Source organism: Saccopteryx bilineata, chromosome 9 (assembly GCF_036850765.1).
Source record: "Saccopteryx bilineata isolate mSacBil1 chromosome 9, mSacBil1_pri_phased_curated, whole genome shotgun sequence".
NCBI classification, from domain to species: Eukaryota; Metazoa; Chordata; class Mammalia; order Chiroptera; family Emballonuridae; genus Saccopteryx; species Saccopteryx bilineata.
Genome location: NC_089498.1, coordinates 70280995 through 70307241, shown reverse-complemented (window position 1 = coordinate 70307241; position 26247 = coordinate 70280995). Strand labels below are relative to the sequence as shown.

The following is a 26247-nucleotide window of genomic DNA, read 5'->3' as shown; positions in this document are numbered from 1 at the left end:
ATCTGAGTTGGGGGTTATAGGAATCTCTGATTTGTATCCAAGCCAGATAGAAATTGTGGGTAACCTGGGGACCTATGACTTGCGATTGGCATCTGTAGTGAGGTGGGAGCTCTCTTGTAAGACAGAGCCCTTAACCTATTGAATCTGACACTCACAGGTAGATGGTGTCAGAATTGAGCTAAATTGTTGGCTACCCAACTGCTATCATGGAGAATTGCTTGTTGATGTGGAATGCCCCTTCTTCCCCTGCCCACAACTTTCAAAACACACACACACACACATACACACACTGGAATTGATGATCAACTTCATTGAGGACAAAAAAGAGGCCACATGCTGAGCCTGGCAAGCTAAGGAGAGGCCTGAGTGATGACCTTGCAAACTCAGAGGCCTAAAGTAACCACATAGGGTAGTTTAAAATTAAAACTTTCTAACAATTCATGGGGGTAGCCATGTCCTAGGGTGGTATTTTTCTTTAACAAAGGTCAATGCTTATCTTAATTGAGCCTATCTGTTTTTTTTTAATCTATGATAACATACCTATAACATACCTTTAAAATGTAAGAGTAACATGTCCTTGAAATATAAGAGAAATCTTTTCCAGCCCCCCTCAGGCACAACCACCCCATCCGAGCAGAAAACACAAATCCCTCATTGTTATTATTCCCATATTAACTGTTAACTCTCTTATACCTGCCTATATAAAAAAGTATGTGTTCATATATTTTACTTTTTATCCAATCCCAAAGATCTCCTTGCTTTGTTTCTCCCACCTCTCTAAACTATTACCAGTTGGTTTCATGTAACCCCCTGCTGTCCTCCCCTTTGATTCTGATGTGTAAAATAGGTGGTGAGACTGCTATTTTCCAAAGCACTTTCTCAACCCATTGAGACTTTGCTTCCCAGAAATTGTCAACAGTTTGGCTCAAATAAACTCATAAAAATTCTTACAGGTTTGGATGTTTCTTACATTGACATCATATACCTATCATATTATATATATTTATTTATTTATATAATTTACTTTCTGTCTCTCCATTACAATATAAATTCCATCTTCCATGAACCTAAGAATTTTTGTCTATTCTTAGGTTCCCTGCTGTTATCCTCACTGCTTAGAAGAGTGGTCAAGAAGGTCATCAATAAATATTTACTAGGCCCTGGCCGGTTGGCTCAGTGGTAGAGCGTCGGCCTGGCGTGCAGGAGTCCCGGGTTCGATTCCCAGCCAGGGCACACAGGAGAAGCGCCCATCTGCTTCTCCACCCCTCCCCCCTCCTTCCTCTCTGTCTCTCTCTTCCCCTCCCGCAGCCAAGGCTCCATTGGAGCAAAGTTGGCCCGGATGCTGAGGATGGCTCCATGGCCTCTGCCTCAGGCACTGGAATGGCTCTGGTTGCAGCAGAGCAACGCCTCAGATGGGCAGAGCATCGCCCCCTGGTGGGCATGCCAGGTGGATCCCCGTCGGGCGCATGCGGGAGTCTGTCTGACTATCTCCCCGTTTCCAACTTCAGAAAAATACAAAAGAAAAAAAATATTTATTTATTATAACTAGATATCTTACCAGTAAATGCCATGCTCCAAGAGTATTTTGCTTTACCTTCTATATAAATTTCAGCAGAGGTTGAATCTGTCCCATAGATGTTAGAAGCAAAGCAGGAATAGCGTCCTGTGTCCTCTTCAAAGGCTTCAGCAATGGTCAGTGAATGCAGATTTCCTGCCTGGACAATTTGAATGTCTGGGGAATTTTCAAGCTCCTTGCCTTCACAATACCACCTGTGAGGAAGGGAATGTGGAACATGACTGAGATGTGAGAATTAATAGCAGAGATGGCTCCACATATTCCCTAAGAAGAAAACTGACAAATTTAGAGTGAGAACATTAAGTAATCCACTGCTATGGTATAATTTAATTGTAACAATGAGGAAACCTGGCAATATTCAAATCACATTGACCCTTTCCTCTGGAAATTAGAAAGTGGCTTCTATTAAGAATAATACAGGCCTTGGTTGGGTAGCTCAATTCGTTAAAGCCTTGTTTCCATATTCCAAGGTTGTGGGTTCCATCCCAAGTCAGGGCACATAAATTAAAAAATATATCTCTAACTGTGAGAGGACAGATGAGAAAGCAAATACAGCCAACTTGAAAAAGCAGAGTCTTTGATGTACAACTTGGTTTCTCCTAAAAAAAACAACTTACAGCTTTCTATAGTATACATTAAATACACTAAGTAAGTACGAGTTTATCTTATTTGACAAGCAATCTAAGGAATATTAAAGGTTCATAGAATAGAGCTAAATAAAAATTATTTGGTTAATTATTTGAGTCATCAAAGTAAGGAGAATAGATGACATTTATCCAGGAGTGACCCAACTCTGGCAAATAACTTAAGTATATATTTTTTCCTTTTTTCTTTTTATTGATTTTAGAGAGGAAGGGGGAGAGCAAACAAGAGACAGAGAGAGAGAGAGAGAGAGAAATATGAACTTGTTGTTCCACTTATTTATGCAGTCATTGGTTGATTCTTGTATGTGCCATGACTGAGGATCAAGCCAAGGCATATTGGGAAGACACTTTAATCAATGGAGCTACCCAGCTAGGGCCTAAGTAAGTCTCTATAGGTTATGATATTTTATTTTATTTTATTTTAATTCTGTATACTTAAAGTTAGAAATTTTTATTATAACAAGTTCTTTTTGGCCAAAAGTTTAAACAGAATAATACATAAAATAAAGTTTAAAATGTGAAAGTGCACAATAAGAGAAAAAGACACTAATCCCATTTCTCATGTAACAGATTGGCAACAATGTCAGAGTGTGGCCACTCCATGTGCTGCTGGTGGGGAAGTAAAGTGGTACAACTTCTATGAAAGGGGTATGGCAACAGCTGCCAAAATCACAGATGTATTTATCCTTAGACCCAACAATCCCATTTGTGGGAATCTGTCACACAGATACACCTGCATACATACAAAACAGCAAATGCACAGGTTATTCACTTAAATAACAAAAGATTGGAAACAACCCAAGTGTCCATCACTAGGGAACTGGCAAAATAAACTATGGTCCAGTCATATAATGGAACACTATGCAGCTCTAAAAAGAGAATGAGAAAGGTCACTATGTACAGATATAGAAAGAATCCCAAGATATATAGTTAAAAATTTAACAGTAAGGTGCAGGATTATGCATACAGAATGTCAGCATTGTGTAAGAAGTGTGGGAGAGTTAAAAACTCTGAAAACCAAGTGCCTACTTGGGGATGTCAATGAAAGAAGCCAATTTGTGCATCAGAACCCCAGCAAGTTTCAGGATTCGGAGATACAAGTTTGGGGATATGGAAACACTCTAATAACAAGGGAAGAGACATGGAGCTTAAAATAGGGTAATTGATTTCAAGTTTGGGAAATGAGCACTTAAATCCCCATAGCAGGTTGCATCCTCTCTTAAGGTAGGGGATGCCACAGAATGAAGGCTGGGCTGCTGGCTGTGAGAACAGCTGATCCACATCAGAGCAAGAGGAAGAAGGGCTTCAGGAAGGATTTCTCCAGGGAAAAACAAACGGGCCTGATGACTTAACTGCATGGAACAGAATTTTAGGAGATGACTTACAAATGTATTGAAGAATTGAGACAAATTTGTGATGGGATCACAGAACTAGGCACAAAAAACAAAACAAAAAAACAAAAACAAGACAATAATCAAAAGTTGTACCATCAAAGAACCATTCATTTTACCCTTCTGTACTTGGCAATGAATGATACTTCTATAGTAACAAAAAGGTAAACATTAAATATATGTATATTTTTTAACTGAGAGGAGCAGAGACAATGAGACAGACTCCTGCATGTGCCTTGATTGGGTTTCACCTGAAAACCCCTATCTGGGGCCAATGCTTGAATCAGCCAAGCTATCCTCAGTACCTGAGGCCGATGCTTGGACCAATCAAGCCACTGGCTGCGGGAGGGGAAGAGGGGGAGAAAAGGGAGAGGAGAGAAAGAAGCAGATGGTCACTTCTCTTGTGTGCCCTGACTGGAAATCAAACCAGCTATGTCCATACACCAGGCTCTATACACTGAGCCAGCCGGCCAGGACCTAATTAGTTTTTTGTTGTTGTTGTTGTTTTTTGTATTTTTCTGAAGCTAAAAACCGGGAGAGACAGTCAGACAGACTCCCGCATGCGCCCGACCGGGATCCACCCGGCACGCCCACCATGGGGCGACGCTCTGCCCACCAGGGGGCGTCGCCCCACCGCAACCAGAGCCACTCCAGCGCCTGGGGCAGAGGCCAAGGAGCCATCCTCAGTGCCCGGGCCATCCTTGCTCCATCAGAGCCTCGGCTGCGGGAGGGGAAGAGAGAGAGAGGAAGGAGAGGGGGAGGGGTGGAGAAGCAAATGGGTGCTTCTACTGTGTGCCCTGGCCGGGAATTGAACCGGGGACCTCCACACGCCAGGCTGACGCTCCACCACTGAGCCAACCAGCCAGGGCCAATTAGATATTTTTTAAAACAAGTGTGCTATGATTATATTGAGGCAGTACAGAAAGGAACAACAAAGGTGTTAGTTTAGTAAAGGGGTGCTAAACCTCCATCTTCTGGAACAGGTAGTTAATTTTAAAATACTGGTAGCTAATATCAGCATAGCAAGCAATAGTGGCATAAGCATTACAAGTGGTTCTCAAAGTGTAGTTCACTTTCTGTGAAGACAAAAATATTTTCATGTAATACTAAGATAGCATTTGCTTTTTCACACTTTGACATTTATATTGATGGTGCAAAAGCCACAGGGAGTTAAATTATTGGTCTTTACCAGCAGAAATTAAGGTATTGTCAACATTGACTAGTGGTCATGTGTTCTTTACCATCACATTTGTAGTTTTAAAAAATCCAGTTTTTCTTTAAAATGTCCTGATGAAGCAGTATAAATCATTACTTTCATTAAATCTCAACTTTATTTTATTTTTTACAGGAACAGAGAGAGAGTCAGAGAGAGGGACAGACAGGGACAGACAGACAGGAATGGAGAGAGATGAGAAGCATCAATCATCAGTTTTTCATTGTGACACCTTAGTTGTTCATTGATTGCTTTCTCATATGTGCCTTGACCGTGGGCCTTCAGCAGACCAAGTAACCCCTTGCTCAAGCCAGCGAACTTGGGTCCAAGCTGGTGAGCTTTTGCTCAAACCGGGTGAACCCATGCTCAAGCTGGTGACCTCAGGGTCTCGAACCTGGGTACTCCACATCCCAGTCCAACACTCTATCCACTGAGCCACGCCTGGTCAGGCTAAATCTCAACTTTAAACTAATGTCTTTTTAACATTCTGGGTGGTGATATGTAAAGAAGCGTAAAGCATTTCTACTGGATTTAAAAGAGCACTTGTTGATTTTTTTTTGTGTGTGTATTTTTCTTAAGTTGGAAACGGGGAGGCAGTCAGACAGACTCCCGCTTGTGCAGACCAGGATCCACCTGGCGTGCCCACCAGGGGGCGATGCTCTGCCCATCTGGGGCGTTGCTCCGTTGCAACCGGAGTCATTCTAGTGCCTGAGGCAGAGGCCATGGAGCCATCCTCAGCGCCTGGGCCAACTTTGCTCCAATGGAGCCTTGGCTGAGGGAGGGGAAGAGAGAGACAGAGAGAAAGGAGAGGGGGAGGGGTGGAGAAGCAGATGGGTGCTTCTCCTGTGTGCCCTGGCCAGGAATCAAACCCAGGACTCCTGCACACTAGGCCGACACTCTGCCACTGAGCCAAGCAGCCAGGGCCCACCCATTGATTTTTTTATTTGAACTCAGCACTAAAGAGCAACTGACAAATTATGGTTATTCAGACTTGGGTATTCAGCAGTCATTTTCTCAAAAAATGAAGGAAGTAAGCCTGTCATTTCAAGTAAAAATAAATAACATTTGTTGCCAATGAAAAAGATTGAGATTTCAAGGAAAAATAAGAGATTTGGAAAACCTGAATGCTCCACAATAAGTTTAGGACTTTTTGAAGAAATCAATGATGGCATTAACAAGTGTGTTTTTTAAAAATATGATACAATAAAATGTGTCAATACTGAGAAGATCTACATTACTCATTTTCCAAATGACTAAAAGGTGATGTTTCTCAGTTTTAATTTTGAATATGATAATTATAGATATAATCCACATAGATAAAAACCTTTCTCTTCTGGGTCTCAGTAACTTTTAAGACTATAAAGAGGTCCTGAGAGATCGCTTCTCGGCCTTTTGGCTAAGATCAAGTGTAGTATCTGTTCTTATCAGTTTGAAGAGGTCCTGAGAACAAAAGGTTTGAGAACCACTGGCATAATATTTAGAAATCTGGAGGTCCATAAATCGGAAACTGTAAAAAGACTTGAAAGTGGTTGTTCTTTAATATTCAACTTTCCATACAATGTACCTTTATTATTACTTGGATAAAACAAACATAAATATTTCAAAACCAATAAATACCTTCCCTTTTATGAACATTAGAAGGTTATCTCATTTCTTTAGATAACATTTCTCTTCCTTACCAAAATGAGAGTGGAAATATCTACCAGCAATTGAACAGCCAGAAGGTGATGAGTGGAACGATTCAAATGCTTACACTCTCTGTCAGATGTGTCCTTACTCAGATATCCAGGATGGCTTCAGCCAACCCCAAAGAACAACCAGTTACTGTCACTCTGACTTTAATACAATGACCCACTCAAAAATAATGCACTGGTCAGGCTGGCTTCTGAAAAGGTATTAAAATTTACCCAGCTACCCTGAAGGCTTTGAGGGTAAGGAGGAAAACATACTCTCTTCAAACCTCTATCCCCATGTTAGGGAATGCTTTCATAGAAGTGCCCTGGACCAGCCTCATGTTTTAGAACACCAAATCCTCGTGACAGTTACAGAATAGCAGTGATTCATGGCTCAGCAGAATGAGTCAGTGATCTGGGGAAACAGGGCAGGTCTAGATGATAAAAAAGAACTCACCTTTAATGCACAAGAATAGCTTGCCAGATTTGCTAAGTCGTCTAGCTACAAGTCTGAGAATAAAGACTCTGAAGAGACAATTTTCAGATTTAAGCTGACTTTTGGGTTCATATCACCATTCTGCTGTTAGGTTACTCTTTTACCTAAAATACAGCTTAGATAAATATTATGACTCATTGCTTTAGCACATTAACAACTTCTAAATGTAATTTGAATGTGTTATTCTGACTCACCAGTAATAATGCTCATTAAAAGAATGATTACTCAGAGCCTTTCTTTAGCCCTGCTTTAGCCCTTCCAGTGACCCTATTCCACCTCTTCCAGTTCCCTCTCCTAATTCCATGTTCATTTCTATCATAGACTCTGTATATCACTTATAATTACATATTTACTATATATATATATATATATATATATATATATATATATATCTCCCTTACTGAACAATAAATACTACAGGGCATTTGTTTTGTTTACCACTTGTTTATATGGCACATCCTAGCTGCTCCAATGTTTTTTATATACATGTTAAGTGAATGAATTTAAATTGGGATTAATATAGCCTAACATCTGCCTTGTTTTAATTTTTAAAGAAGATCTTTCTTTATTGTCTATAACCATCTTTGTCTAACAATGCCTGATCGCTTAAGAGTGTAAAGCCTGAAACAGCTTAAAGGTCGTATATGTTTACTGACTGACATCTTCAGCTCTCTCCATGATGAGAGCGACTCTTTATAAACAGAATGCAATCGGAGTATATTTGACAATATGATATATTAAATGTTTTCTAACAGGACTCAAAATTATGTTGAATTTCATGACACAATTCAGTGTTTTGTATGTCCTATTTGACTATTACCGAATTAAGAAACAAATTTTCATATCCAATGGCTACAGTCCACTGATGGAAGTATGGAGATACAAGTGGGGATGATTTGTCTATGCTTTAACTTTTATTATAATTTGAGTTCTTCCAGGTGGTAACTTCTAGGATTTAAGAAAAGCAAATAAATAGTTGGCTAGTATAAAATCATCAAGACTACTCCTTACCACATAGCCAACTTTAGACAACAAAAGGGAAGATGAATAATAATGAAGAAGAGAATAATTCCAAAATAATTTTTTTTTAACAGAGAGAGAGTCAGAGAGAGGGGTAGATAGAGACAGACAAGGACAGACAGACAGGATGGGAGAAAGATGAGAAGCATCAATTCTTCCTTGTGGCACCTTAGTTGTTCATTGATTGCTTTCTCATATGTGCCTTGACCAGGGAGCCACAGCAGAGTGAGTGACCTCTTGTTCATGCCAGCAATCTTGGGCTCAAGCCAACGACCTTTGAGCTCAATCCAGTGACCTTAGTGTTCAAGCCAGTGACCATGAGGTCACGTCTCTGATCCCAGGCTCAAGCCAGTGACCCTGCTCAAGCTGTTGAAACTGCATTCAAGCTGGTGAGCTCGCACTCAAGCAAGTGACCACAGGGTTTTGAACCTGGGTCTTCTGTGTCTCAGTCTGATGCTCTATCCACTGTGCCACCACCTGGTCAGGCTAATTTCTAAAATAAATTTTAAAGAACTAATTATTTTAAACAGGGTGACTAGAAATTTTTATTTTCTCCTTCTAGAATTCCTACCTTTTCTTTCTCTCATAGCACTGTTTACTAAATTACTATATAATTAGCTTCTTTTTAAATAATCTTTAAAAATTTATTGACTTTACAGGTAATAGCAAATGTTGGAGAGGCTGTGGAGAAAAAGGAACCCTCATCCACTGTTGGTGGGAATGTAAAGTAGTACAACCATTATGGAAGAAAGTATGGTGGTTCCTCAAAAAACTGAAAATAGAACTACCTTATGACCCAGCAATTCCTCTACTGGGTATATATCCCCAAAACTCAGAAACATTGATACGTAAAGACACATGCAGCCCCATGTTTATTGCAGCATTGTTCACAGTGGCCAGGACATGGAAACAACCAAAAAGCCCATCAATAGATGACTGGATAAAGAAGATGTGGCACATATACACTATGGAATACTACTCAGTCATAAGAAATGATGACATCGGAACATTTACAGCAAAATGGTGGGATCTTGATAACATGATACGAAGCGAAATAAGTAAATCAGAAAAAAACAGGAACTGTATTATTCCATACGTAGGTGGGACATAATAGTGAAACTAAGAGACATTGATAAGAGTGTGGTGGTTACGGGGGGGAGGGAGGAATGGGGGAGGGAAAGGGGGAGGGGGAGGGGCACAGAGAGAACAAGATAGAGGGTGACGGAGGACAATCTGACTTTGGGTGGTGGGTATGCAACATAATTGAATGACAAGATAACCTGGACTTGTTATCTTTGAATATATGTATCCTGATTTATTGATGTCACCCCATTAAAAAAATAAAATTATAAAAAAAAAAAAAATTTATTGACTTTAGTGTGCATGTGCACACGAGCGCAAGAGAGAGAGAGAGAAAAAAAAGAGAGAGAGGAACATTGAGTTCTTCCCACATGTGCCTGACCAAGAATCAAACCAGCAACCTTTGTGCTTAGGAGAGATGCTCCAATCAACTGAGCCATCTGGCCAGGCTATAATTAACTTCTTTATTAAATTTACTGTTTATTGTTTCTTTCATTCACCTCATCTAGAATAAAATTTTCCAGGAAGTTTTGCTTTACTTACTGATGAATCCCAAGTACTTAGAACAGTTCCTGATGCATAATAATTATTATTGAATAAATAAATGTATTAAATTTTCTAGTTCTGTTATTAATGCTATATACTGAGTTTTTTCCAATGCTATATAGGTAAAGTATACGTCTTCCTTTCTTCAGTTTGCTATGTTAATCTTTCTTTCAGAATAAATTCTTCTATTTGTTCAATCTGGAATCTCTTTCATGAATAATCTATTGTAATGAGATAAATAGCCTTTGTTTATCCTGAGAATTCAAGTTTTGTTTAACATTACAAAATCACTATTCTTTACCATAGTAACAGAATAAAGGGAGAAAGTCATAAAAATCATCTCAATAAATGCAAAAAAATTCAGCATTCATTCATGATTTTAATAAATCTTAATATTCTGAATTTTTTTTAATTTATTAACTTTGGAGAGAGAAAAAAGGAGCAGGAGAGAGAGAGAGAGAAACAACAATATTGACCTGTTCCTACATGTGCCCTGACTGGAGATTGAACTGGCAACTTCTGTGCTTTGAAATTATGCTCAAACCAACCAAGCTATCCAGCCAAAAAAAAAAAAAAAAAAAAAAAATCTTAATATTTTTAAACAAAAGGAAACTATAACAAAATCCTACATAATGGTGAAAAAAGTGGAAGTTACTTTCTTTAGGATCATAAACAAGACAATATAGTACCTACTTTCACCACTTCTATTCAACATTGTACTAAAGGGCTTAGCCAGCTCCACAAGGCAAGAAAATTAATTATAAGACACCACGTTAGAAAGGAAAAAGAACCTCCCCCCTCCCAAAATCAATACATACATTCTCATTGCAGCAAGGTTATTGGTTAAAAAATCAATATACAAGCCAATTGCATTTTATACATAACAAATATAGAATGTGATTTTAAAAAGTATATTTATAGTAACATAAAATGAGGTACCCATGAATAAATTTAACCAAAGATTTGTAAGACTCAAAGAGAAAATTACCAAACTTTTTTGAAAGACATTCAAGAATACCTAAATAGATGGAGAAATACACCAAGATTCTGAATATAAGGTCTCAATATTTTAAAGATGTCAAATTCTTCCTGAATTAATTTACCAGTTCAGTGAAATTTTAAAATCTTTACAGGTTTAAAAATATGTCTTGTGGAATTTTCAAGATGATTCTAAAATTTATTTTGCAGAGCAAAAAACCAGGAAGAGTCCAAAATCCTTAAAATGAAAAAGGTGAAAATCAAGAACTATGAATAATCTATTGTATTGAGATGAATTGACAAAGAAAAGAATAAAGAGGCCAGGACTAGATTCACATGTTTACAGAATTTTGATTTATGACAGCTGGCACTAGAGGTTAGTGGGGAAATGATGTACTTCCTTGGTTACCCAGTCTAAAAAAAAAATTAAAGTGAGCTCCCTGTTTCACATCACACACAAAAATAAATCTTAAATGAGTTAAAAGCTTAAATGTGAAAGGCAAAACTATAAAATGTGTAGAAGGTAATATATAAGAATATCTTTATGACTTTGAGGTCAGGAAAAATTTCTTGAACTGGACCCAAACTATAAAAACCAAAGCCAAAAACAAAAACAAAAATCCCCAAAGCCATAAAAAACTAATTAATTTGACACTCAAGTTAACAACAGTCAATTATCAAAAGATATCATAGAGCCTGACCAGGCGGTGGCGCAGTGGATGGAGCGTTGGACTGGGATGCAGAGGACCCAGGTTCAGGACCCTGAGCTTGCCAGCTTGAGCACGGGCTCATCTTGAGCTATGACCCAAGGCTTGAGCAAGGGGTCACTCAGTCTACTGTAGCCCCACGGTCAAGGCACATATGAGAAAGCAATCAATGAACAACAAAGTACCACAACAAAAAACTGATGATTGACATCTCTCTGCGTTCCTGTTTATCCCTATCTATCCTCTCTCTGATTCTGTCTCTGTAAAAAAAAAAGAAGAAGAAAGAAAGAAAAAGATATCATAGAAAATATAGAAAGAAAAATAAAATTGAGAGAGGATATTTTTACAACACAAATGTCACATGACTGGTATCCTAATCATATCTTTAAAAGTCTTACAAATTAGTAAGAAAAGAAGAAACAAACCAACAGGAAAGTAAGTGAAGATATAAACAGACCCCTTATAGAAAATTATCCCTGAATGATCAATAAACATATTTTTAAAATTTCTCAACTCATTAGTAACTATGGAAATAAAAATTAAAATCATAACAACACTTTATACCCATCAGATTGGCAAAAATGTCTAATAATAGCTATATTGACAGTGATATAGAATAACCAGAACTTTTATACAGTATTGGTGGGAATTTTAATTAAAACAATTATTTTGAAAAATAATTTGGTATTATTATAAAGTTGAACTTGTACCTACTCTCTAGCAATTTCATGTGTAGACACACACTCAAGCACCAGGAGAATATATTAGAATGTTTATAATAACATTGTTCATATTAGAAAAAAACTGGAAGTAATCCAAATGTACATCAATAACACTGTATCTTCTGGCCTTGGAGTTAAATAGCAATGAAAGTGAGTGAATTAGAGTTATAGGCAAAACATTAATATACATTTTAGGGGAAAAATTCAAGTAGCAGAATATATACATTGATTCTACTTATATAATATTTTTAAAAACATGTAAAACTTACTAATATTATTTTTAAAAAACTTTTTATTATGAAAACATTCAAACATACACAATGTAGAGAAACTGGTGTAATGAACTCCATGCACGCATCACTTATGTTCAATAAATTATCAACAAATGATAAATGTGTTTCTTTTATATTCTCCACATCTTCCCACCTTGGGTTATTTTCATGTAAATTCAGGATTTTTGTCATTTCATCTGTAAATACTTCTATGCCAATATTGTTGAGACATAAATTAGCCTGGTTTTTCATTTCGAAACAGAGCTTACCTCAAAAGACCATGTGCTACAGTGAGGTGACTCCAACAGAGTCTGTGAAGGGTGTTCTGTTGGAGTAAGGACTAAGGAGCAGGTGCTAAAATGTTAACTGGAGATTGCAACATCTAGGTCAAGGAAAGGGGCAGGGAGGTTCCTCTGGGTCAGAATACCATTGAAGAAACTGCAAAAATGCTCAGCACAGAAACAAGCAGCTGTTTGTTAAAATACAGATGTAGGCCTCACCCCTACCGTTCCTGATTCAGTAGGTCCAGGTCCCAGGTGATGTTGACACTGCTGATCTAGGGACCTACATTTTAATAGCATGTTTTAGGAGTCTCTCAAAATTTAGCCCCTATTCCTTCTCTAAACTTATCTCAAACCATTTCCTTTTTTCTTTTTTGGGGCTGGTGATATCACTTTTTTCAATTCCTTTAAGTCAACAATTGTCTTGCTGCCACAAGAACCTCAAATTTGCTCACCTGTAACACTTTCCCCACACCCCACTTCACTGGGCTAACTCTTAGTCATCTTTTATGTCTTAGCTTAAATAGCACTTTTCAGGAAAACTTCCTCTAATCTACTCACAAGGCTTGGTCCCTTTGCTGTGGATCCCTACTTTATAACATTTTATAACATTTATCACAATTGTAATTATACAATCATTTATGAAATTTTTATTTAATGCCTGTGTTCCTTTCTAGACTCTAAGCTCCATGAAGACAGGGAATTTTTCTTGTTTGCTGCTTCAATCTTAGGGCCTATGTACATGGCGCATAACAGTCACTTAATATTTGTTGAATGAATGAATGAATGCAGGTATCTAGACTTTCCCAAAAGGATGAAAAAAAACCCTCTAAATAATGTAATATTTTTAAATATTTACATAATATTTTACAGTATAAGTTTATATACAAGGTAGAGGAAAAGTAAGTTTACAGTTGTTCACATGAAAAATAATGCAATGAGTAATAGATAATACAAAAATAAACTGTCTCATGTATTCACAACTATAAACCTACTTTTGCCCCACCTTTTATAATTACTTATATTTTAAAGAATTTCTCGCTCTCTTGGTTCCTGAGATTGGCATTAGAGAGGAGAGCAGAAGAAGGCCACGTGGAGGAGAGGAGAAGCAGCCAAGATGGTGGAGTGCTGAAGGAGTAGCCCGTTTGTGCAGAGAGAAGGAGATGGGGAACAAGGGTGAATAAGGCTGGTAAGGTAGAAAACTTTGATTCTAGGAAACTCGGATAAGTCAGTGGCTTTGGGAGCCCTGAATGGAAAGGTAAGTGTTTTCCCACTCTGCATATTTCTTGCCCGCCGGGTGCAGGCTAGGATAAAGATGATGGCCCACCAAAAAAAAAAATAAAAAAATTTCTCTAAATCATTTAAGATAAAGATATTTTTCTTTATAACTAATTTATTTTCTCAGCACGCTACTCAAAGCATTGGTTTAGAAGTACCAATTGTAAAATTTAACAGCCAAAGCAGGCTTTATTATCTACAAAAGGTAAAATTGTGCTGCTTCAGAAAGTTGTGTACAAGCAAATATACTTAGTGTGACCCAGTTGTACATTGCTGGGAAAAGAATTCAGAGTCGTGATACAAAAAGAGATCACGGCCATTTGTTGTGAATTCCTGTAGACCTCTCATCTGTGGGTAACTCATGAATATATTTCATTTTCTAAGAGAAATTCTCCAATGAAACTATGTTCAAGATTAACAAGCTTTCAAAAATGCTAGTGATAAAGGATCCCATCCCTACAAAACAAAGCAATTTCTACCCAATTCACTTGAAAATTAACAATACAGAAAAATGATTTTTCAAAATACTAAACCAGGGTTACAATAATATTGGTAAAATACTGTCAATATACAGGAGCACATAGATACAAGGTTAGACCTTAGTTTCCAGGAAGACTTATTACATTTCCTTGAAAAAAATAACAAAAGGATGCATTTCTTATTGACTGTGGTGTTCCTATATGCCAATCCAAAATGTCATCATTCTAATGCATTTTAAAAGGAATCATCTAGATCAGTGGTCCCCAACCTTTTTTGGGCCACGGATCGGTTTAATGTCAAAATATTTTCACAGACCGGCCTTTAGGGTGGGTCGGATAAATGTATCACGTGACTGAGACAAGCGTCAAGAGTGAGTCTTAGATGGATGTAACAGAGGGAATCTGGTCATTTTTTAAAAATAAAACATTGTTCAGACTTAAATATAAATAAAACGGAAATAATGTAAGTTATTTATTCTTTCTCTGTGGACCTGTACCAAATGGCCCACGGACCAGTACCGGTCTGTGGCCCGGGAATTGGGGACCATTGCTCTAGATAAAAAGCTATGCCCTGGGTTCTACGGAGATGTCTTCATTTCTGTGGTAAGCAATCAGGTAGGGGCTGGAGGCTCTTCTCACCCAACCGTTTCAATCCCCAAAGCACTAATTTTATCTTTTAAAAGTGTGTGTGTGTGTGTGTGTGTGTGTGTGTAAAGTATGTGTTGGGTAACATATAACAGGATTGTGAGAAAAGTGTGAAAAATTACTGCTAAAAGAAGATTGAAAAACACTACTCCAGTCTAGCACTACTACAAGTTAGTGCCAAGTATTACCTGTATTTTTAGTCCCTTTGTAATTACAAAGATATTGTGTCAGACTTTTCCCAGTGTCCAGGTCATTCCTTGGACTGTCCCCAGTTCCACTGCCTTCTCATTTGACCTTCAGTCCTGCATTTCAGACAACCTATTAGATATGGCCCCTTCATCGTCTCACACTCAAGTCATCAACCTCCTCTATAAATTAGTAACCTCTTCCATTTCCTCAGTTTTCCCAGAGACCCCATCATTCTATCAGGTACTCAGCTTCAAACTTGTGAATTTTTATACTCATCCTTTCTAGCTAGTCTGTCACCAGTTTGGCTTGATTTATTTTCTCCTCAATATTGCTTACTTACATCTTTTCTCTGCGTTCACAATGCCCGCACTACAATCTTACCAGAGCATATGATGCCTGGGATAACTTCCTAAATGGCTTCATGGCTCCATTAGTTTTGGGGCTAACTCATTCTTCCAGATTAATTCTACCATAATGCTCTCTGTCATACTACTTTCCTGTATACAACTGTAGATGGTTTCCACTTGGTTTTGAAACCAAATCTAAACTATTCTGCTTTGCTTTCAAGGCTCTTCAAAATCAACTGACTCTACTCCCCTTTCTAGTTATATCAGTCTCCTCCCTGTTTCATAAAAATATTACAATTCTTGCCTGACCAGGCAGTGGTGCAGTGGATAGAGTGTCTGACTGGGATGCAGAGGACCCAGGTTCGAGACCCTGAGGTTGCCAACCTGAGCACAGGCTCATCTGGTTTGAGTGAAAGCCCACCAGCTTGAATCCAAGGTCGCTGGCTCCAGAAGGGGTTACTCGGTCTGCTGAAGGCCCACGGTCAAGGCACATATGAGAAAGCAATCAATGAACAAATAAGGTGTTACAACGCGCAACGAAAAACTAACGATTGATGCTTCTCATCTCTCTCCGTTCCTATCTGTCTGTCCCTGTCTATCCCTCTCTCTGACTCACTCTCTGTCTCTGTAAAATAAAAATAAAAATAAAAAAAAATATTACAATTCTTTTGTCTGTATCTTCATATGAACATGGTGGGTGTACCTGGCCTAAAACAAACCCATCCCTCTGCCTACTTCTTCAATCTTTTCCCTCATTTTTTCTCATCTGTTACCCCATGTTCTTCACGTAGCCAAGTACTTACAGTTCCCTGAAAACACTTGTGTCTGGGCCTTTGCACTTGCTTTCCTCTTCCACCCTTCGTCTCCTCAAACTGAAGTAGCACTTCCCGCGTTAATTCTTCTTTTATCCTGCACTCCAGGCAAAGTAATTACATCTTACTTTGAGTTGCCATTGTATCCTATACATACTTCTAATATAGCCCTTATTACATGATATTACAATGTTTTGATTACCTTTGTCTGATTGCTCTGTTAGATTTTGAGCTACCCTCTCAGAATAGTTCTAGACTTGGTTTCAATACGAGGTCCCTGACCTACAATGACACCCACTTGTTTTATACTCCTGATGAGTCACTTTAGTAACTCTATATGTATTTACTGAATGAATGAAAGAAAGAATTAGTAAATTTTTACCCAAATCCTACTCACTCTTCAAGGTTTAACTAAAACTGAAATATGTCTCTGAAGTCTTCTTTGACCTTTCTAGTCTTCTATCCCTTCTCTGAAGCCTGACAGTTCTAATGGTTGATAGTATAAAAAATTAGGGTGATTTCTTTAATTGGATAACAATCTCCTTGAGAGCAAGGACACGTGTCTATATTGTTTTTGTCATTTTATTGATCACAGTGCTGAGCATATAGTAAAAGTTAAATAAATATTTGCTTTTGGATTAGAACTATACAAATTCTAAGCTTAGGAAAATAACAAAAGCTAATAGTATATTTGGAAAAGTCTAAATTTTTTCTTAATATATTTGCAGTCATTAAATTAAGTACTAATTTATTTAGAAAATATTTAGTGAATATCAATGAACTTCCTGGCACTAAACCAGTAGTTGGGAAGCAGATGTGAATTCTCTCAGTAAAGAAATTCTTCCTAGGTAAAATTAGTATTGTTTCATGGAAACTGTGTACCTTATTTTTTTTTTTTTACTTTTAAATTTGTAAATTTATAGTTGGCTAGCTAAGTAGTGTTTGAGTGATCACCAGATTACTTTGTTTGGGGGAAAATAGGATCTTACAGTTCTTCCTGGCTGATTTTTCTCACAGGAACACCAAATTATTTTATAGATTTGAGATTTTCATGGTTGAGAAATGGAGAGAATGAATCTTGAATAATCTGGTCTATTTTTTTTTTGTCCAATCTATGTCCATAAATTAGTGGGTTGGGTAAAACTAATCTAAGTAAATTGTATCTGTGTCATAGCCTGAATGCTCACCAGCTTACTTAGATTCACCAGAAGCCACTGACTGGTATCCATCATGGTTTTGTGGTGACATCTCACCAGAGTCCCAGGGAGTGTCATCAGGCATGCTCAGAGTAGAAGGGCAGACACTGCTTTGTGTTGTTCAGTTTCAACCTTTTGCCACATCTGAAGCCAATTGTCTCATTCTAATTTAAACCTAAGCTGAGTTTCTTGTTTTCATCTTTCTTTTTTTTTCATCTTTCTTTATGTCTTAGTTTACTCAATGTTTCTTAGTAAATATTATAAGCCAGAAGCTGTGCTCTGGCCTGTATCTTGGTGCTCAAGATACAAAGGTAAAACAACAGAACCCCAGCCCTCAAGAAGGTAGTTTATGTAACCGTATAGTAATTATATGCCATTGTAGAAATAATATTTAATATCACCTTATGTTATGTTGCCTTTGAAAAGCAAAATTCAACATATGAATATGTCTTTAAACTTGAATCAATAGGCAAATGTAAATAAAAATATTAATATTAATACCATTGCTATTTTATAATATGAATATTCTATAAGAAAAATGTGAGTACCTGCTTACTTACTTAGAATAAGTGTTAAATAGTAATGAAGTTATGTTCTGGTAGCAATTAGGTAGTAGGGAGTCACAGTAACTCTTACAGGCTTTGAATACCAGTAATTTTCTACAAAAGTAATACAGTACAAGCATTCTATTCACATATTATTACATTATAGTATTAGAGGTAGCAAATGTCACCCTGGGGCTACAGCTGAACTCACATTTTGTGGGGCCTGAAGCTCATAAATGTGAAAGGACAACATAAAAATTGAAATAAAATTAGGCCCATACTGGTTGGCTGGTGAAGCATCAGCCCAGCTGTCCATCTGCTTCTCTACCCCTGTCCCTTCCCCTTCTCTCTCTCTCTCTCTCTCTCTCTTACCCTCCCCCAGTCATGGCTGGAATGGTTCAAGCAAGTTGGTGGTGGGCGCTGAGGATGGCTCCATGGCCTTGCCTCAAGTGCTGATGGGCAGAGCACTGCCTGGTAGGGGGCTTCCTGGGTAGATCTTGGTCAGGGTGCATGCGGGAATCTGTCTCTCTGCCTCCTTGCCCACTCCTGCCTTTCACTTAATAAAAAATAAACAAAATTGGAACACAAAATTAGTTATAATTTATGCAAATGAGGATCCCTGAAACTTAAGCTTCATTTGTTTCACAGAGAAGCTGACCAGTAGGCACATAAAAGATAAAAATCCTCTCTACTCATCTGACATACTTGTAAATACTTGGGCATTAAGAAGACTAGTTAGTACTGCCTGACCAGGCGGTGGCGCAGTAAATAGAGCGTCGGACTGGGATGCGGAAGACCCAGGTTTGAGACCCTGAGGTCACCAGCTTGAGCGCAAGCTCATCTGGTTTGAGCAAAAAACAAAAAACAAAAAAACCCTGGCTTGAGCAAGGGGTTGACTCGGTCTGCTGAAGGCTCATATGAGAAATCAATCAATGAACAACTAAGGTGTTGCAACAAAAAACTGATTGATGCTTCTCATCTCTCTCTGTTCCTGTCTGTCTGTCCCTGTCTATCCCTCTCTCTGACTCTCTCTGTCTCTGTAAAAAAAGACTAGTATTCATTAAGCTGATATCAAAAAGTGTATAATAAATACAAAAAATAAAACTCTAAATTGATCTTAGCATCATTCTTATTCTATCAGCTTTTATTCTATTATTTGGCTTTCTTTTAAAATTAGAAAAATAAAAAAATAAAACTAAAAAAAAATATCACAGGTATTTATTGAGTATAGATCATAAATATTTTCTTTTTTTAAGTTTTAGCTTATAAACCTGTACTGTGAAATTCCATACTCATTAGCCACATGTAGTATTGGACTTGAAATGTCACTAGTATAACTAAGGGACTGAACTTTAAATTATATTTAATTTTAATTAAAAACCTATTATTCAATTCAGTTATTAAAAAATGTTAAGTATGTTTGGAGCAACTTATGTATGTCAATCTACTTTTCAACTTTAAATTTTATAAAATCTAAATGCAGATTATTTCCTAGGAAAATTTAGTAGCCAAATTGAGATGTACTGGAAGAATTCATACTGGAGCTTGAAGTCCTAATATGACAAAAGGAATATAAACTATCATATTAATAGTATAATTACAGTTGAAATGACAATATTTCCAAATATTAGTTAAATAATATACATTTTAAAAGTTAATTTTGCTCAGTTTTTTTACTTTTTAAAAAATGTGGCTACTGGAAAAATTTTAATTGCACGGCCCTGATTAACATTATATTCTTATTAGAGAGTGCTGCTTTAAATTCTGTTTTTCTCAAAGGGAGTATATAATTTTTGAAGCCACTTATTTAAAAGATAAACTTAGGAGAATTATGGTAGATGGAAAGCCACTACTAAGCATTACTGATGGGGTATTTTTACCTGACTTGAGGTGGTGGAATTCCTACCACTATGCAATCCAACTGTACTCTGGTTCCTTCGGGAACTTCTCTGCTCCACAGCTTCTGAGTGAAGCGGGGAGGTTGCCCCAGAGGCTCTTCATAGTACAGGGACGAAGGTGAAGACCCCGGGGTGGTGTCTCCACCAGCTGCCTCACTGGCAGCCTGCTCAGCTTCATGCCGCTTAGCTTCCTGCTGTTCAAGAGCATGATTCACTTCATTATCCCGAGTATCTGCAGGGATAGGGATGGGAACAGAAGATCTTTCTCTTCTTTCTGACAGAGCTGAGAAAGCGGAGCTATTTTCCTGCATAACTTTGCTTTGAGAGTCCAATTTGCTCTTGTGGTTTTTGCAAGCCCTTGGTCTAATCTTTTTGGAGCTATGGGCTTTGAAAAGGGAGGACAGCTCTTCAATGAAATCAGCAGCCTTATTTAAGAACACTTTTTTGGACTGGGCTTCAGAACTATACTGTGGCCTTGTTGCCTCCTGGGGCCTCTCTTTATAGCTGGTAGGACTTTGGGAGTTATCCTGGCAGAAGTTAGGGTCAAAACTTGATTTCGATGGGTGTTTCATCTGATCAGAAGAAAGATGTTTTCTAGCTTGAGCTTCATCTGCTTTCTCCAAAGGGTCATGATTGATGGCCAGTCTTGCCAGATGGACACTTTCATCTAATTCTTCTTGGCTCAGAAAGGCTGAAAGATCTGTAGGGTCATCTTGGCCTCCTCCTCCTTCAGCAGCTCCAGAAGGACTGCCAAAATGGAAAGGGTTGGAGGATGGCTCTGCTCGACTCCTCTCATTGTTTCCCCGATGCCTAGTTTCTGCTAGATAGCTTTCTCTCAGAAGCTGAGAAATGGAGGTAGAAGCTTCTATGCTGTCGTCTTGCATGCTGTGACAAAGTAATAATACTGGTAAGTTTGGATCATTTCCAGGGAATGACAAGTCGATGTTTATTACAACATGATGGATTCTTAAGAACTTAAAGCTTGAAATTTCAAAATTGCTTAATTTTGAACTTATGCAAAATTTACTATAAAGACAGATTATTCTCAAATTGTAAAATGAAGAGGAATTGAATGAGATCCTATTGAAATTTGAAATAAAACATAGGTATTACCACTTTATTAACTTCTTTACATACAAGTTCAACTGTGAAAGCTATGCTATAACTATAAATACATTAAATACAATTTCTAAATATAATTTGATAATTTTTGTAAAGGACTTTTAGTTATAAAGTACTTTCATATACAAACAGAAATTTGCTATCTTCTCCCCTTAACCTTGAATGTAATAAAATAATAAAAATTAAAAGATATTGACAACATAATCTTGACTGGTTAGTGAAAATGTAAACTTGATCTAGTTCATGAAAATAAACAATCCTTACTTATTTTTTTAATTGGAAAGAGTTGTTTAAATTCACTGTTTGTAGGTTCAATCTGCTCCTGAAAACTACAATAATTTAGTCTTTTCAAATAAGGTAAAATTAATTTAATTTCTAGAAAAATATGAGTTAGACCTTATGTTTTAAAATATCTCTTAAATAACGTTGATGAGGAGGGGATATGAGAGACAGGAAAATGGGGGACAAGACAGGACACTCTTCATTGTATACTTTTTCTTGACTTTTGAATTTTAATTATATGAATACATTACTGATTCAAAAAATAAATAATTTTTAATGTCTCAAGAAAATGGTATAATAACTTTAGTTCTAAGTTCCTGGACCAGATATTTTGGTAATGGAAACCTATTATATATTATTAATATTATATCTATTTATTTATTCACACACTTACTAGAAGGATAACAAACTTGTGACTCACTAGCTGTTACTCCTCTCTCTCCTTCTTAAAAGATGCAGCTAACTGAGATTACAGTACTCTTCCCATTGACCTTGTCCATCTTAACACTCCACTCCATCTGCCACCAGCAATCAATTAGAGATGGTAATGGAGATGAAAACTATTTACCATTCTTGGCTACTAAGTCCTGGGCCTTGTGTTGGGAAGATGGAGAGCAAAGTAATCTCCTAAATCTTTTCAGGCTTTAAGATTCTATGACAGCCCTGTCTGGGTAACCAGTTGGTTAGACTTTAGAGCATCATCCCAATATGTCAAGGTTATGAGTTTGATCTCCAGTCAGGCATATACAAGAACCAACCAATGAATGCATATAAGTGAAACTACAAAGTGTTTCTCTCTCTTTTCCTTCCTGTCTCTCTAAAATCAGTCAATAAAATTTTTTTTTAAAGATTCTGTGACAGCCCTGGCCGGTTGGCTCAGCGGTAGAGCATCGGCCTGGAGTGCAGGGGACCCGGGTTCGATTCCCGGCCAGGGCACATAAGAGAAGCGCCCATTTGCTTCTCCACCCCAACCCCCTCCTTCCTCTCTGTCTCTCTCTTCCCCTCCCGCAGCCGAGGCTCCATTGGAGCAAAGATGGCCCGGGCGCTGGGGATGGCTCCTTGGCCTCTACCCCAGGCTCTGGAGTGGCTCTGGTCCCGGCAGAGCGAAGCCCTGGAGGGGCAGGGCATCGCCCCCTGGTGGGCGGAGCGTCGCCCCTGGTGCGCGTGCCGGGTGGATCCCGGTAGGGCGCATGCGGGAGTCTGTCTGACTGTCTCTCCCCGTTTCCAACTTCACGAAAAAAAAAAAGATTCTGTGACAAAACTTATTTCAGTTTATCCCTCATATGATAGCCTCACATATCACAAATAAGGCTTCCTAGGAACTGCCTTAGTTCTCAAGCTTTTAGAGTGTTATCCAAAACTAACCTCTAAATTGGCAAAGTAGGCAGTAACCTTGAGAGGGCAATTAGAGATGGCTAAAAGGATCACCTACAGCAAAATATTTTCCCACGTACTTGTCACAGCCTGAGATTGCCACTACTGGGTCCACTTGTTTGGGTGAAGTCTATTGTGTCTTTAAAAAGATTAATTAGGGTGGAAGGAGGTAGGAGAGGTCATGGGAGGATAGATGGTGATAGATGGAGACAACTTAAGGTGGCAAACAAACAACACAATATACAGATGGTGTATTATAAAATTGTACACCTGAAACCTGTATAATTTTATTAACCAATGTCATTCCAATAATTTCAATTAAAAAAATAAAGGGGGGGCCAAGAAAGAAAAACTAATTTAATATACAAAGGTATAGGATAGGTACAAAGATTTATCTACAAAGATATTCATCATAACACAGATGATAATATAAAAAATTAGAACCATGTTTAATAAGAAATTAGTTAATTAAATTATTATATAGTCATCAAATAGAACTATATGGCTATTTTAAATTTTGTATAAAAATAAATAATATACAAACCAGTATAGGAAAGTATAATTTATATCCCAATGAAATATTTGTCTCATTTGTACATTAACTATGTAGAAGAACAGTTAAAGATATATGAAATCTGGTACAAAATGCTATTTGAAAATGTAACTAATGTACAGATTGAAAGTCTTTCTCATTTGTTAATCAACTATTTCATTAACCTAGTTTGAGTTTCTGTATATATTTATATGTGAGCAAGAAAGTTAAGTGCTTTATAAATTAGGATGGCCTTCTTTCTATTCATTAGACATTACTGCATATTGCATTTTAATGTAACTTTGTCTCTATTTTAAAATGGTTTTATCTTGAGCATGGAGTGAAAATGGGCCTTGAAATAAGATCTGTTTTCAAATCCTAGCTTCATCTCTCAGTAGCTGTGTGACTTTGATAAAATTACTTAACTTCTCTGAACTTGGGATTCCTCATCTGTAAAACATGAATATTTCCCAAGGGAATGAAAATTAATAACATAATGAATGCAAAGGCCTTAAAACAGGACCGGCCTCTATAATAGTTGTTCAAACAATGTTAGTAAAAATCAATACTTAGGTAAAGGTGATGTTAGTGTTGAATAACGTTTAAAACTTATATTATGGTGGAACTAGAAAATACTCATGTAAATAACCACTGCTCTCAGCAACTATTTTTTTCTTTTTCTTTTTGTGACAGAGACAGTGAGAGAGACAGAGAGAGGGACAGATAGGGACAGACAGACAGGAAGGGAGAGAGATGAGAAGCATCAATTTTTTGTTGCAGCTCCTTAGTTGTTCATTCATTGGTTTTTCATATGTGCCTTGACTGGGGGGGGGGTTACAGCAGAGCCAGTAACCCCTTGCTCAAGCCAGTGACCTTGGACTCAAGCCAGCGACCTCGGGGTTTCGAACCTGGGTCCTCTGTGTCCCAATCCGACATTCTATCCACTGCACCACCACCTGGTCAGGCTCTTTTTTTAAATAAAAGAAGCTAATTAATGTATAAATGTGTGCCTGTTCTGATGCTTATGATCACGAGAAATTACTATGATAACAAAACTTTCTGGTAATAAAAATAAAGGATTTCTTTACCTAACATAACACTTGGAGTTAGATAGATCTGGTTCAAATCCAAGTTCTGACACTGATGTATAAATCAAGATAGTTACCTTCCATAAGCTTCAGTTTACTCATATATAAAACAGGTATAATAACAGTAGCCATCTTATAGGTTGAAGTTATGATTAAATGTGTTTGGCATTTAGTAAATGTTCAATTAATGATAGTTACTATTATTATTATAATTATTATTTAACCATAGCCACATACCATGGTAAGAAATGGAAGTCGAACTAGTAAAGTGACTTGATCCAAGGACAAGCTTTGAAGAGAAATTGAACTTTTGATTTGTAGTTAATTCAGCATTATCCACATTCCATTGAAACACATGTAGTCTCAATTAACAAACTGGGTTGCCTTCAGATCTTTATACCTATTGTTTTTGCTTGAGTGATTCTCTGTCCCCACCTCCCTTTCACTACCTTACTGGACCAAGTCCTACATGGTCTTCAGTTCTTAGCTGAGACATCCCCCAGAGATTTCCTCTTTTCTCTGGGTTGGGTACCGTTCCAATGCACTCCTGAAATTCACTCTCAAACACAGTACTTATGACAATATGTTAAATTTGCCTGTTTATTTTTCTGTCTAACTCATTTTGTTTTGAACACTATCATCTCTGCACACACAGCACACAGAAAGTGATCAATAGATACTTGTTGAATTCTTTTGTTTATTGGAATATCTTGCTAAATAATGTTTTTCATCTTTTTTTTCTTTTTCTTTTTTTTTTTTTTTTTTTTTTTGAGAGAGGTAGGGAGAAAGAGAGAGAGACAGGAAAATCAAGTTGTTCCTGTATATGCCCTGACCAGGGAATCAAACTGGCAACCTTCACGCTTCAGGACAATGTTCTAACCAACCGAGCTATCTGGCCAGGGCTATCTTCTTCTATAATTGCAAGAGAAAATAAAATAGATAAACAGAAATCATATTTACAAAGCAAACTTACAGACACAAATAAAAAATATAAGCAAATTTTATAATGAAATATATCTATATAAACAACTTCTATGTGACTTTCAAATGCAAATTTATAGTGGATAATATAAACAGTGGAATTACGTTTTGTTTTCATACCAGAAGTGTAAAAGCACAATTGATTATAATCAGAAACCTGGGTTTGTATCTCAGCTCCAACACGGAATAACTTTGCAATCTTGAGCAAATCATTTAATGCATCTGAAGCTCAGTTGCTCTCATCTATCAAATAGGATAATAAAAATTCCATCTCAGAGGCTTCTGAGATGCATATATAAATTGTTAAACTGAAAAGTTTGACCTAAAATAAGCAATATAAAAATATATCCATTTCTCTTTCAAGCATTAGTTTAAAATCTGTTATAAAATTTGTACTTCTAAACCCCCCCCCCAAAAAAAAACACACAAAAACAAACAAACATGCAAAGCCCTAGTGCTATTCTGGGAACTCTAGCTTTCACTTATTTGTTCAATAAATATTTATTAAGTATCTGCTATGCATCATTCTGGGCACTGTGGATTCAATAGTGGACAAAAGATAGAGTCCCTGCCCTTGAGGAATTCACAATCTAGTGGGAAAGACATAAAGGTTAAAAAGAAAAATAAAGTAGGGCAAGGAAATCAAGAATGATGGGGAAGAAGGAAGGTGTGCTCTTTTAACTAGGAAGGTCAGGCAAAGCTTCTGATGCAGTGGAGAAGTCAACCACGTGATCCTCTGGGGGGAAGAATTTTCCTAACTGAGGAAGAACAAAGTGTCAAAGCCAGGGCTTTTGAATGTTTGCTGTGTTTGAGTCAAACCCAGCATGCCAGGAGGTAAGTGAAAAAGAAGACTAGAAGGAAAAGTCACAAAGGTACAGGC

The 26247-nt window shown here is 37.4% G+C and overlaps 1 protein-coding gene and 1 pseudogene across 3 annotated transcripts in view; one reads left to right on the top strand and one right to left on the bottom strand.

Moving 5' to 3' along the window:
• Positions 1–26247, bottom strand: part of MYPN (myopalladin) — a 128977-nt gene that overhangs the window by 79130 nt on the left and 23600 nt on the right. For 2 of the 3 annotated variants that reach the window (XM_066243961.1, XM_066243960.1), the window contains exons 2-3: positions 19971–20873; positions 1595–1770 (exon numbers count right to left, since the gene is read on the bottom strand). In XM_066243961.1, coding sequence (XP_066100058.1) covers positions 1595–1770; positions 19971–20873 — 1079 coding nt within the window. The remainder of the gene's footprint in view (positions 1–1594; positions 1771–19970; positions 20874–26247) is intronic. The other variant, XM_066243962.1, reaches the window with a different exon arrangement.
• On the top strand, positions 6201–6414 carry LOC136313709 (U2 spliceosomal RNA; annotated as a pseudogene).